Source organism: Temnothorax curvispinosus, unplaced genomic scaffold, assembly GCF_003070985.1.
Source record: "Temnothorax curvispinosus isolate PA1 unplaced genomic scaffold, ASM307098v1 QBEX01012062.1, whole genome shotgun sequence".
In the NCBI taxonomy this organism is placed as follows: Eukaryota; Metazoa; Arthropoda; class Insecta; order Hymenoptera; family Formicidae; genus Temnothorax; species Temnothorax curvispinosus.
Window position 1 is genome coordinate 122,535 of NW_020221842.1, and position 14,310 is coordinate 136,844.

At 35.0% G+C, this 14,310-nt stretch overlaps 2 protein-coding genes across 3 annotated transcripts; both read left to right on the forward strand.

Annotated features, from left to right (window-relative positions):
* The first annotated feature begins 183 nt into the window (after positions 1-183).
* Positions 184-9,939, forward strand: LOC112462215 (rotatin). Its single transcript, XM_025027859.1, has 28 exons — positions 184-300; positions 399-583; positions 794-937; positions 1,031-1,170; positions 1,334-1,592; positions 1,692-1,850; positions 1,971-2,075; positions 2,153-2,674; positions 2,755-3,207; positions 3,306-3,515; positions 3,590-3,796; positions 3,992-4,165; positions 4,257-4,392; positions 4,531-4,755; positions 4,877-5,138; positions 5,274-5,449; positions 5,546-5,788; positions 5,903-6,126; positions 6,268-6,561; positions 6,747-6,984; positions 7,068-7,236; positions 7,314-7,510; positions 7,588-8,312; positions 8,396-8,600; positions 8,723-8,934; positions 9,043-9,183; positions 9,243-9,372; positions 9,457-9,939. Exons 1-28 carry the CDS (start codon positions 255-257, stop codon positions 9,738-9,740), a joined length of 6,465 nt encoding a protein of 2,154 aa, XP_024883627.1. The 5' UTR covers positions 184-254; the 3' UTR covers positions 9,741-9,939.
* A 102-nt stretch (positions 9,940-10,041) lies between these two features.
* Positions 10,042-12,918, forward strand: LOC112462218 (PXMP2/4 family protein 3). 2 transcript variants are annotated; one of them, XM_025027862.1, is made up of 6 exons: positions 10,042-10,785; positions 10,869-11,005; positions 11,616-11,711; positions 11,797-11,944; positions 12,110-12,229; positions 12,456-12,918. In XM_025027862.1, the coding sequence occupies exons 2-6, from the start codon at positions 10,908-10,910 to the stop codon at positions 12,540-12,542; spliced, it is 549 nt and encodes a 182-aa protein (XP_024883630.1). In that variant the 5' UTR covers positions 10,042-10,785; positions 10,869-10,907; the 3' UTR covers positions 12,543-12,918. The 2 variants fall into 2 exon arrangements, with proteins under 2 accessions (XP_024883630.1, XP_024883631.1); XM_025027863.1 differs by having other exon boundaries at positions 10,042-10,621.
* Positions 12,919-14,310: the final 1,392 nt, after the last annotated feature.

Consider the following 14,310-nt stretch of genomic DNA (forward strand, 5'->3'; position numbering starts at 1 on the left):
AAATAAATTACAAGAGAAGTTATTTTGTCAAATTTTTTATTTGAACTAAACATATTTCACTTTCCCTTCACTTGTATTTGCATTTCTTCGCGCCAAATAGCTCACCTTTCTTGTGCCTTCGTGGACCGATAGGCGGCGTGTCGATCGACCACGGCAGATACGCAACAGGCGTATGGCCTGCAAAATTTGGCGGTTAAATTTTCAAAGCCCGTGTGACAGATAACCTCCAACAATCTGACAGATTATTATTTACAATGCTGGGCACCGCCGGAATAACCGCCGTACACGTTAAGAAACTTGGTAATGAATAAGAGGAGATAAATGGTCATTCGGAAAAACTTTATATGTACGCACACTTTTTGCGTATTTTCCCATTACTTTGACATTTCGTTTTTCAGGCCACGCTATCGATGAGATACGCCTGCGAGCTTTGGATAATATTATCTCCAAGTACGATTTAGGTTTCGCGTGTGACTGCGATGCTGTCAAAAGAGAGATAATCCAAAGGCTGTTCAATTGGTTTTCGTTCGAGACTGCGCCGCAGCCAGAGAAAGTACTGAATTTGTTATTGCGACTGTCAAAGGTACTCAGACTCTTATGCTGATGATTACTGACAAATTTCAAATTTAGCACAAATCCTATTCTTCTTTCATTAATACCCTTAAGCTCAGAATAAAATGTTTTTGATACAGAAAAATCTACTTTAGATAGCGCTTTAAATTTTTGTAAAATACTTAACGTGCAACATAAATAACTCATTTTATTTTAATTAATGTACGATCTTTGCTTCAAGGCAGACGTAAAGAGTTACTTGAATGCATTTGGCAAGTTAAAGTTCCAAAATGAACTTTACGAATTAAGGAGAAAGCTTCCCTCTGAATGGTATGCGAAATTAGATGAAATCGAACAAGCCGTTCTGCATCCAGAAAGGAGTCAGGTAAATAAATCAAACATACATATTAAAACATAGTAATAACTATGTATACATATATATTATAGGAACAAACAGGTAACTATAATCACATTGCAGGATATTGCTACAGTATGTTCAGAATTTGGTAGATCCAGAATACAAACACAAGATCGTATTAGGTATACAAATAAGGACTATGAAAGGGAAGACTATAACGATTTGAATAGTATTTTCAATCTCCCGTCTATCTTGGACAAGTAAGAATTAATACAAAAGTATTATAACAAAATGGAGTAATATATTATTGAGCATGCGTTAGAAAATTAGTAACGGTTGAATTTGTAAAAAAAAGTTGGTTCTGGGAAAAATATTTTTTTCTTGAGTATCATATTTATATGTATATATGAATTGCGTTTATAGTACTATACCATTTGATATGACACTGGAAAGTGAGAACGGTACACAAGTTTCTAAAACGATAGAAGGTGGTATTAAATGGTTAGTAATGCCATGGCAACCACTGGTTACATCGGATAGAGGAGTACTCACCGCAGTTGAAGAAGCTCTTAATAATGCTGTCGATATAAATCATATACTACATACGTGTCAGTTTATAACAAATGTTATGATGCAAGATTTTCCAGCAGAAGTTTTCCTTCAGCGACCAGCAATAATTACGGTAAACATTTTCTTTTAATAAATTTCCTTTAATAAATGCGTATATACATGTTGTTTTGAGTGATAAATTAATAAAGTATATATCTTAAATGTGTTACAGATACTTCATGGTCTTCTTAAATCGAGCACTAACATGTCAGAAACTAATGTCTCATGTATAGTTCCGACTGTGTTAAAGACATTGCGTAAACTAACTCGTTCTCTAAGGTTCCGCATTTATTACTACTGTGAACCGTGTGTGGCGAATAAGAAGCAAAAAGTAACTCCCAATTATTTTTCTACGCTTGTTTAATACAAGAAACTATATAATATCTGTTATACTTAACAATATAATGATTTAGCGATTTTACCTTATTTCTTTGTACTATTTTTTACGTAGTTATTGGGTGGCAAGTTAGATAGCAACGTTTACACATCCTCGGAAGGTGGAGATGGTCCAGATAGTGGTGTACCGGAAGCGAACTATCAAGCATATCAATCGGCAGTGAGTTGATTTTGTCTTTGATTTCTTATCAAGTTTATCATTCTTGAGATTTCTTTATTGTGTAATATTCTTTTTAGGGGACTAGCGATAGAAGTCAGAGTATCAGCGAAAATGTCGACGATTCTGTCTTACAATTGCAGCAGATGCTTCTGCCGGTTTATTGTATAGAATCTTTGAAACACGTTCTTACTCAATTAAGCATTCCTATCAATACCCTTTTTCCTCTACGAAACATCAAATATGTCACAGATCTAACGCATGAATTAGTGCAGCTGTTGACAATTTGTGTAATGCCGAATATCTGGCTCTGCAACGATGGTATGGCCTTAAAGATAAATGATGACTTAAAGGCGTTATTCAATTTAATGGGGGAGGTGATGGAATATTTTGGAAGCTGTAGTAATGTAGATCACTTGAGGATAACGTACTTGTATCTTACTACCATTATTATGAGATTATTGAGCAGTATCGTGCCATTAGAGCTAGCGGACGCAGTTATACCGAATTCTTTGAAAGAATCAATAACAAATGCTATAATGGACGCACCAATATATCTATTGTACCCAGCATTGCATTCTATGCTTTTAGAATATGCTCGTGTAAGTAATACAATTCTTATTTTTCTATTCCACTCATTAATGCCGATTATCACTGTTAATACAATCATTTTCATTTGCAGCAATTTCAGGATGCTAATCAGATAGCACTGATAAAACTATTCGATGATACTAGAACCGTCGCAAAGTCTATGCAGTCAGCTATCTGTATATTAAGAAATTTATCGGAGCAATCGCCTTCGGAAACGTTAAGAATGTTACGTGCGTCTAAATTGAGTCTGTCGTATCATAAAAATTTAACTGTCGTTAAAACGGCTGTAAAATTTTTACAAGACATCCCGAGATATTCTTTAAATGATGAGGATCATGCGTTGGCAACAAAACTGATATTGAATTTATTAGCAAACGCAGATGTAGACATCCGATATACCACATATGTCGAATGCCACGTCCTGATTAAGAGTATTCTAGGAGTAGAATATAGTAAACTATCGTGGGAAAATTTGACGTTCCTGTTTGAACCAAATGTCTTGACAGAAATCATTTCTCATGGCGCAACTAGCGAGGATAGCAGAGTAATAGACAATTTTTTTTAATCAAACATTTTTGTGTTGCAAAGTTATGGTGCAGTTTTTGATTTTACAATTTAATTTAATTTTGATTTGATACACAGATAAATGAGATATCGAGAGACATGTTAGTATTTATACTGAAAGGAAGAATACAAATGGGCGAAACTGGATGGTTAAAAGCTTTAGAAGCTCTCGTTCCTGTATTGTATCTCTTACAGTGTCACGCTGATACACATACACCCTTAGGCCAATGTATAACTAAAATGTTTGATCCTGATGTTTCCAACAGTATACAGTTGCCTTTTCTTGAGGTAATTTAACTAGATCGCAGACATTTTTTCGTGATTATTTATTATGTGCTTTAATATAAATTTCAATTTTTTAGGTGTTAAAAGGTAATTTGAGATTTCTCTATTCACCAGACAGTGATATCCGGGAAGAAGCGTTGTGTCGGTTAATCTGGCTTCTTGGGAAGGAAAAGGATTCTGTCCAAAAATTGCCACGTTTGTCGTCTTTACACGGCTTGCCTCTTAGCTCACTCTGCTTATTTGAACGTAGAAACTCCATTAAGCGATCAGAAGGCAATTATCAGGTTACATATTTGCATTCAGAATATTTGAAAATCTCTTATGGTCTTGATTTAGTCATTTGGCAGAGAATTGTCCTTATGTATATTTTTTAAATTATTAAAATTAATATTAAAAATTAAAATGCAATTTTAGAAATATATGTATATAAAATGTATATATCATTTCGAACGTAATTCACAAAAATACTTTGTTTACAGAGGAGCAATATGTTATCTGTGCTGGAAATGTTGAACGAACCAAATGTCGACCCGAAAATTCGAAAATCTGCATTAGTACAAATTAGCGTGATGCTTTCCGACACTTCCTTGCATAAATTGTTTATTAATCAAGGTGGACTATCTTTGATTTTGGATATTTTCAATAAAGCCCTGGTAAGTTACTTGATAAAATACTTGATAAAAAAGAATATTACAAATGTTTCTCATCCGATTTAAATGTTTTAAATATATTAAATGTTTTTAGGTAGAAAAGGATTATGTAAATTACGCAGATTCTGTGATACCAATAATCAGCATATTAAAACTACTCGCACTTTTTGAATGTACCATACGACATGAGTTATCTCTCAAAACTAATGTTCTTTTTAGTATCATAAGAAGTATGTATTTTATCATAATTTTTTAAATTCATATACTTGTTTAAAATTTAATTTAAACATATCTAGTAAAGTTCCACTGCTATTTGCATAATTTATAATATAAGTTTGATGCTAAATGCATAAAATCTTATATTTTAGGCCTCTTTTTGTTTCCAAACAACGAGTGTGTAAAATCCGATGGCGCGCAACTATTGTGCTTACTACTCTACAGCGAATATATCATTAGAGTTAACGAAAAAGATGTGGAAAACAACATTGCGTCACATATCTCGTTGCCATATATTGTTGTGACAAACATGAAACTGCCGTTCGTGTGCAGATCTCATTGGAAGACGAGTATACATAGGCGATCTGATGTATCATGTAAGTAATAATACTTATAAAATGTTTCAGCTGGAAAGAATATGTTACTAATTCTGTACGATTTCGCGAGTTATTATAGAATTAACGGAAAGTTAATAGTTTCTTATTTTATAATTTGTAGTAATTCATGGCAGCAAACCAATAGTCTTAACGTTCATCAGACAGTATTGGGCCTGGGAATGGAACGGCGGCATAAACATGTTATGGAAATGCTTAGATGATTTAAAGGATTCCGAAATTGCACAGAAATTGATGATTCTTGAAAAGGATCTTCTCTCTTTACAATGCAGTTTTCCACAGTATTGTTGTCAACAGCAACTCTACAATATTCAAAATTCTACTACGCACTATAGCGTTATATGCGCGTTAGATTACCTCACAATGTAAGTAATTGTTAAGTTATTGTAGCTAATAATTTTCATTACTATTGTTGATTTTAACGCATCAAACTTAAGCGCGTATCAAACGCATATTACAGCATATTGTTTGTTATCTACTATAATTATTTGATTTTTCAGGTATCTGAAATTTTACAAAGTACTTCAACGTAACGATGAAAAAGATATTGAGTCACTGCCGTGGGAACAAACGTTCGAGCGATTTTTATTATCGCATCCTACAAGTAAAGAGGACTGTGATTTATTCGTGGACGTTCTAATCTTTTTACAATTGTATTTAAATGTTGCAAAGAAAGGTGAGAGATGATTGAATAGCAAATGCTGAGAGAGCGTATACTTGCGTTTCTCAAATACGAATTATATATTAAAATGATCCTTTTCTATTTTTTCAGGAAAAGGTTCGTGGATCAGTAGGATTATGAAAAACATGACGAGATCATTGGCAGATTTATTTAAGAACTTAGAAGTTGACAATCAGAATGTACATCAATCTATACTGAAATTAGTACGTACATGTTCGGCGATCGAAAAAATGCAGAAATCTAACGACGAACCTAAGAACACCTGGATACGATTTGTAGAGTTCGTCGTTTCAACATTATGTTTCGGGGATCAACAGCATTTCTACAATCTCGGTATTAATATTTGTTAAATATATTACATCTAAATTTTAATGATACCCATCTATATTTTACAATATTGATTTCGTAAAGTTTGATATTATGAATATCCTTCCTTCTCTTTTTTAGCATATCTCGATTGGCTGTTAACGTGTTTGACGTATCTGATCGGGCAATGCGAATGGAGAAATCATAAAAATCTACTATTGTCTCTTTGCAACACGCTTATCGAGCCGATCGTGTCCTTTCATGGTGCTGGTACTGTTAGCTTTATGGGTTTATCAATAACAAGAAACTCGATAATATGTCTTAATCACTTGTTGCATCAGATGCAAATCAATTTTAATAAAAGTGTAAGTAATTTCAATTTAATATCGTTTTGAAAACGATATTACGTACAAATTATTATTTATTTATTGCAAATTAACGTATTATTTCTGTATTAATTATTAATTGCGATTCAAGTGAATAATACGATTGTCACATTGTTTCAGTCGTGGATAGTATTTTGGTGCGAAGAGGGACGCTCGTTAAGTTGGTTACCCATGTTATGGCAAAATAGAGATCCTTTGGTTCGCGCCTCGGCTTTACAATTATTGGCAGGTCTAATGAACACAGTACATACTGCGTCGCAACTCTTCAACGCAATCGCCATGGCACCGAGTGACTTGTGTCACACGTTGCTTCAGTGCATCACAAGCAGGGACGAATCTTGTTTAGTGAGAGAACAAGCGTGTATCGCGTTTTGCAACATCCTCAAAAACTGCAACTCTATGGCTTTTCAATGTGTAAGTGTGAGAGCACGATATATTATTAAATCAAAAATGTCGAGAAGGCATTAGTCTTAAAATTTTAAATTTCTCTATTTTAATTAATATCACATAGAACATACTCATATTTTCCTACGTTTCTAAATTGCTGAAATACAAATTGAAGCTATGTACATACTTTAGAAAATTTTCTTTTTATACAGGATGATTCTTTACAACCACAAGCTATCCTGATACATGCCGAGCAATGCAACATCTATCATGAAATCAGCATTCTGTGTTCAAATATCTATACGTCGACGACTTTAGATGCGGAAGAGTCGGAATGTCAAGGAAACAACGGCAAAGCAACTATTGTACAAAGTTTGCAATCTAGTTGCATTTCATTGGTACCGCGCACCGTATCGCACTTATACAACTGTCAGGATGAATTACAACTCTGTAATTATATTATTTAGTTATATACTATAACTCTTTTATTTTTAATTATATTTTTTTTCAATTCTTCTTTATTTCTCTTACAGTTTCCGGCAGAGTTTCGGAAATAACAGATGTGGACAATCCTTTGCAATCAATAGCGACGCCTTCGCTCATTACAGCTGCTTGTAATTTATTGAATAATTTAATATTCGTCGGACAACACGAGGTTGTACGACAAGTCTACGAATATTCCATCGATAAGTATTTATTCGGGTATGTATGTAGAAAAATTTATAACGCTGGATTATCTTTTTTCACTTATATTATCTCATTTGATCTCTCGTTTCAAGGTGTTTGACTGAGATTCCGAAGGATATCAGGAGCAGGAAGAGTCTGAGTCATTATTCTGATACGCTGGAAATGTATATCAGCATCTGCACAGTTTTAACAAATTGCATCACGCATAGCAACGAGTACGCAGCCGTCGTACTCTTTTCCCCGGACTCGCTTTATATTCTATTTTGCTTCTTAAATATCGATTTATACCGTACGTATTTGAACATTTATTCGTCACAAATGTATAATTGGATTTTTAAACAACGTTCCATATATTAATTTCCTCAGAGTCTGCCGAACTGCACCTGATATATCTGCGTAACAGACTTTGGACGGAAATCTACAACTTCGTGGCTGTGCTTTCGTTAACGGAGGATCAACATTTTGAAGCCATTCAAAGCGCGTTAGAATTGTGCGGGCCTGAAACGGTCTTGGCTTCCATTTGTCTTGCGATAAAGGACTCTACGACAGATCTGAGAATGAGCGCCATTAGTGCTTTAGCTTTTCTACTGTCCCACGAGATTCAAAAAGATTCCTTGGGAAGAAGCGGCACCTCTCTATTACAAACCGTGCTCGATACTAATGTGGCGCATGTCTCGATCGAAAGCAAAGATAGTGGTTTGCGAGATATCATATCGAACGTCAACAAATTATCAATAAGAGACGCGAATGTGCATTCCAGAAAATCAAACGAGAGCGAGAAAGATTTGCGCACGAAAGACGATCAGCTACCAGATCAAGGACAAACTACCATAGGAGGCGAATTATGTGGACTGTTACTGCATCTTTTCATCGCTCACAGTTACACGAAATCCAAAAAGAGCAGCAAACAATCGGAGGATAAAGATCTTATTGTAGGTGCCCTTACTAATCTACTGTGCGTGTCGAAGAAGGCAAAGCGAGCGGCGCTACGGGGTAATCTTCCCGAGACCGCGTTGATGATCCTAAAAGAATTGTATGTCAAGCTGAATCTTCAACCGTTTGAGCTTTATAAGAAGCAAGCGGAGAAAAAGGCAGGGAAAGACTTTAATACATGGAATTTCGATCATAATTTCCTGTATGAATTTGTAAGAACTTGTCTTTTTTTGTTGCACAGACTCATCCTTTGTTGCACGATGTGAATTGTACCTTCATACTTCTGATGAACTTCATGTGCGGAGATGTATGTGTTAAAGAAACCCTGACGAAAGAGGGCTTAGCGGACGTGGTGCACAAGTTATGGGCCTGGATAGCGTTAAATAAAACAGTGTCAACGTCTGCTTTAAAATTGCTCGCGACATTCACAACGAAATGTAACGTTGGTAAGATTACGTTTAAAAACCTACGCTTTATTTAATTATTATTAACAACTTTGAGAAAGATTATACGATTTCTCTGTTAAAAATAATATGCAATCTTTTTAAATTGCGTTTTAATTTTTTAGCCGCACAGTCTTTAACATTAACGACGATATTACCGGGAAGTGGATTGAGGAAAACGCCGAATACGCTCGCGCTGATACATGTCGTCATACAAGTAACGTGCAAAGAAATTGAAAGGGCCGGTCAAATTTTCGATAATCACAAGATGCACTTCGCCTTCCACATTCTGCGAAATGCGGTGCACGTTCACGAGTGTAGAGTCTGCATTTCGAAGGTAATTAAATCATCTCATTATTATTATTATTACAGAATAGTCTCAAAGTAATGAGACTGCTGTTTCCAAACTGATTAATTAATTATGAATTAATGGTTCATTTTACAGAGTAATCTTCTCCAGCTTTTTACCAAGATACATCCCACCATCACCAAACGGGTGAAACCGTGGCCATTAGTGGAAATATATTGTCTAGAATTTTTAATAGATTTTACTTATTACGAGGAGGGACAGTTATGCGTACCAAAGGTAAAATATAGAAACATGTATATTAGTTGCTTGTGACAACTGTATGGTAACATTTTCAGGCCACCGATGCTCTGGACGTTTTAATGCACTTAGCAAAATGTTCCTCGTCATCGAGCAAAGTTCTCGCAATATCGATATTACGCAATTTAGCGTTCAACATAGCAAACAGACCTCGGCTTCTTAGTTCAGGTAAATAAACGAGTGTAAACCTAAGAAAGATGCAATAATTTGTATTTACATTACAAATCGTATTAAATGTCTGCTATTTTTCAGTGGATTTCATCAATCTGCTGCACGACGTCTTCAAGAATGGATCACCATGCGAGATCAATCTAGCTGGATCCATGCTGTGGTCTCTGATCAGCAACAACCAAAAAGGAAAGCTTATCGCGCGAAGCGCCGGGTTCTCGCAGAGCATTCGGGAAGCCCTCGGCAGATTTACGTTGTCGAGTATCGACGCCAGTAAACAGGAGCAGGAACTGGTCAAGGTTCTGCAATACGTGCTCACCATTCTCAGTCCAGTCGAAATGAAGAATGTTGACGCGCAACCTAGTTGATATTTTGACGAATGACCAAATGTTGTACATACTAATTTCTGACCAACGTTAGCTTGTAAAATAATTCAATCATGTAATATTTTTTTATATACGAAATATTGTATAGTTATATTGGAGTATGCATTTTGAAGTGCTGCTGTTAATACAAACTGTCAGTGTAGATATACACACTTTTTGAACAAGTGTTTAAGTGTCATTATATAATGGTTTATATTTTATATTTTAACAATCCTTTACAACAAATCCATATTCCACGAATTCAGATTCTAAATAATAAATAAGTCGTAAAGTCTATTCAAATAAATTTTGTATAAATAATATATAACAAGAAAAACCGATTGATCAATAATGTCCATTGCAAGAGAAATGTTATATTCTTTAAATTAGGTAAATGGTTGATCGAGTTTTTAAACATATAATTGCGAACAGAAACGATTGCGAGCACTTTTTCGACATTAAAATATGCACAAAAATTCTTTTTCTCATTGCCCACTGTATTACTTTTGTCAATCATATCGCCAGTTCGGTAGTCACGCACATTCGTAGATTTTACCGAGACCGACAAAATACCTTTTCTTTCAGTTATTTAAATTAAAATGAAGCCTCAAAGAAGACAATTGTGTCGAGCGTTTTCTGCGATAAAAACTAACGTCGAAGTCTGGCTCGCGGAACGAGGTTATAATCCTCGAGATTTCGTAATTCCTGCACATTAATCGATCTCGTTCGAAGTTGCCACTTGTTAGCCATACGTCTCGAAGAACCGTATACTCGGCGGAAGAATCGATTGTCGAATTCCAGCATTTCCAGCCTGGAGTCTGGAGTCCCTGGAGATCGGATCGAATTGCGCAGGCAGACTTCTCGGGATCTCCGTCCAAGTTCGCGTTCGTACAAAGTATTTCTCAGATCTCGACGTATTTGCGTTCTCAGTACACGTTCCACGTTCGTCATGTAAATCGCAATGTGATAAAAAACTGTTGCAATTGAGCAACCCGTCGTCCTTCTAGGAGCGACTCCAGAAGGGGGATCTGTTTATCAGCTGACAGCGGTTTGCACTTTGCACCTTGTTTTTTTATCGCACAATCTACATACATTTTTCGCGACTCGCCGTACAAATCTTGTGTCTTTCAGGACCAAGTCGAGGGGCAGGTGGCAATTAATTGCGCAAAAATGTCGCTCTCCAAGCCGGCCAATCTCATGTACAGTCTCATCGGCGCGTACCTAGAGCGGCTCTACAACAGTCCCTTGAGGACAAAAGCTGTAACGAGGTAACAACGCAGTAGAATTTTGCATGTACTCAGAAGTATACATGACTAAGCACACGCGTTATATCACAACCGGCCTTAGTCATGAATTGTAATTAATGATATAATAAAAACATTTATTATCTATTATATAAATATAGGGTATATAAAGATAATGTATTTATATATGTGTACATATACACACTAAAAAACATCTTAATAAATGTCCATGCAACCAAATGAAAAAGAGATTCCACAAGGGCTATAAATTTTGTTGGCAGATTGCCAGCAGAAATATAACATAATGCCATTTTGTAATGATATAAGTATTCCATTTAAATAATTGTGATATAACAGGTTTGTTCGGTTTTTGCCGCATCAGATTATATCAGCAGATTTTATCGTCCACAATTTTATCAACAAAACGAGTTTAATGCAAATGTTGTTAATGTTAATCTGCTGTAATATTTTAATCAAATCTGCTGGCAAAATGCCAGCATATTAACATATTTCTCTCCTTATTGGATATTTTTATATACTACAAAATATTCCAATAAGCATATTTACAAACCAGGCTTATACGTATGATTGCACTGATAAATTAGATGATAGAGAAAATTGTAATTGTTTTCAGTTGCATTGTCGCAGTCCTGGGAAATGTGGCGTCTCAGAAATTGTCTGGCGCCAAGCAGCTTAACGAGGACAGTGTCCTGGCCTTTGCTCTGTTTGGGTAAGCTGCAGACCATAATTTGTGTGCGCTGCTAATGAAGCAGGTTTGAGAAATTACGGCCTCTCATGCGCGCGAAATGTTGCAGCTTGTTGTTTGGAGGGCCAGTGCCACATTACTTTTACACATACGTACGATTGTTCGTGAAGAATCCCCTGGGGATACTTCTGATAGAGAGGCTTATTTACACGCCGTGTTTCCAGGCACTCGCGCTCTACCTGCTTGCCATCTTCGAGGTACGAAGATAGACTTGCAATACATAAAATAAAAATGTATTAATGCGATAAATTGAGTGAAGTTATCTCAACAAGAGTAATGTTAGGAACTTTTTAGTGATTGAACAAGATTATGCTGACAGTCTTTACTTTGTAATTTAGCGCTAAATAGAAATCTGTTTGCAGGGCAAGCCCCATCAAGTGGCATGTGCTCACATGCAACGATTATATTTACCGACATTGATGGCTAATCTGAAGTACCTAACGCTGTTCCATTTTATCAATATAAAATATGTTCCACCAATGGTAATGTAATATGCTTATTATCCTATTGGAATAGTAGGAATTCTAGATCATTCTTCTATTTTCAGAATAGAATTTTAATTAAAAAAAAATTCTTTGTTTTGGATGTTGAATTTTCTTTTCTTTACTCTATATATTTTGTATATATCATTCTTTCTCCTGATATTGAAATTGTTTATAGACAATGTTAAAAACTTGCAAACGATCCTTAATATCTTATTCGTTTTAGTTGAGGGTCTTGGTGGTGAACCTCATCGGTTTCGCATGGATTATCTATATTGCCAATAAGAGAGCAAAAGTTTCCAAAGAGAAGTAGAAAAACACGAGAACCTATTGCAATCATTTAGACATTTTTGTAACTATATGCAATAATACGCTAATGTATATGTGTGCTAGATGCTTCTTGATCATTTCAGAAAGCCAAAGCGATAAGATTACTTTATACGAATTAACGTGTAATGAACTTTATATTAACAGCACCTTCATTGTTTGTACAAAGTAAAGTAATATTATGTTGATAATACATTCCATCGTTATGATTTGTTGATATTGATTTAAAAATTGTACAAAATATACTGATTTATTGTAATGCGTATTGGAATGGTGCTAAATATAAGTGTAATTGATATTTTGATACCAAAAAATACCAAAAAACCAGGATATAAATAAGAATATAAAGATTTACATGCAAACTGCATTTTTTATTTATTTTTATATTATTCTTACGTAACTATTCTTTGTTAGTTATCATCTTTTTCTTTTTTAATACTGCATTTATATTTCCGACGAGCTTATTAAATACCGACGTTTGTTTACTTATTATTTTTATTTATACTTTTAATGATCTATATCAAAGTCTATTAATATATCAACCATAATATATCATATTTTATGATTTTATGATCTTCTGTAATATTTGTCTCGAGATATGGAGTAAAGTTTTCAGAAACAAAATGTGGCGTGTGTTTAAGGTTTTCGATTTAATCACACAACAACAATACAGAGTATATTACAGATATAATATCCGAATTTTCTTCCACTTTAACGAGACAGCAACATTCGATGACTGTAAATCATAAGCGGATACAGATCAGGTTTGGGAGTCGCGATGAGTTCCTCTCAATGATGAATTGACGAAAAGATCTAGAGCAATTCTGCTCTTTGAAAGTGATTTTCTCGCACGTCGTATCGTTTCTGACGATAGAATTTATTGATTATTTCGGAGATGTTTTAAGCGATCAGGGTAACAACGGCGTGCGAGAGATATTATTTTCGAGTTTAAACATTCCCTTTTAACATTCCCATATAACTTCGCTGTATATTCGAATATATATATTATATTATACGCGCGCGGAAACGAATCTCAGGAAGGGAGCAATCACAATCATTGCACTGGAAAAATTGTAAAATGTATCCGAACTACATTAATATGGAGCTCAACAGCGTTGGATCGAGCAGTCATTGCGTATAAAATGTAATTTTCGAATGTACAGTATACGCCAGTAATAAGAGAATTTTACATTTTTTTTCTATATTTTTCAAAGTAAGAAATCAGAATTCTCAATGTCAATAATGTACAGAATTTAAAAAGATGGAAAGAATAAAAATATTCACATTTTCAGATATGCTGAATGTCAGCTATACATTTCGTACGCAATGACTCGATATTAGCGGTCGGGGAATTCCTCATTAGAAAGAAATCAGTCGTTACGAGTATAAGAGAGAGCTATAGCGCTACGTAATTTCTCTGTCAAGTCGTAAACAATGCATGTAGACTTTCCGAATACGATCCTTCTTTAACCCTATAACATATATCTTCGAGACTTAACTTCGCGTAACCGCGCATCGAGACTAACATTCTAATTATGTCTTTTTGGTACGTCGCTGCCTGGGCCCCCAAGTTTAGAGCCCTCGCGAGAAATAATCTTCCTGTGACTAGAGTATTTTTTTTCCAAGTTTGCGAGTATTGCAGTGTTAAAGAACCGCAGTGTTCTTTACACGGTCGCTAAAACTAGACTGCTTTATCAAATAAATAAATAAATAAATACATTATGTAAATAATAAATTAAAAAATTTCTAAATTT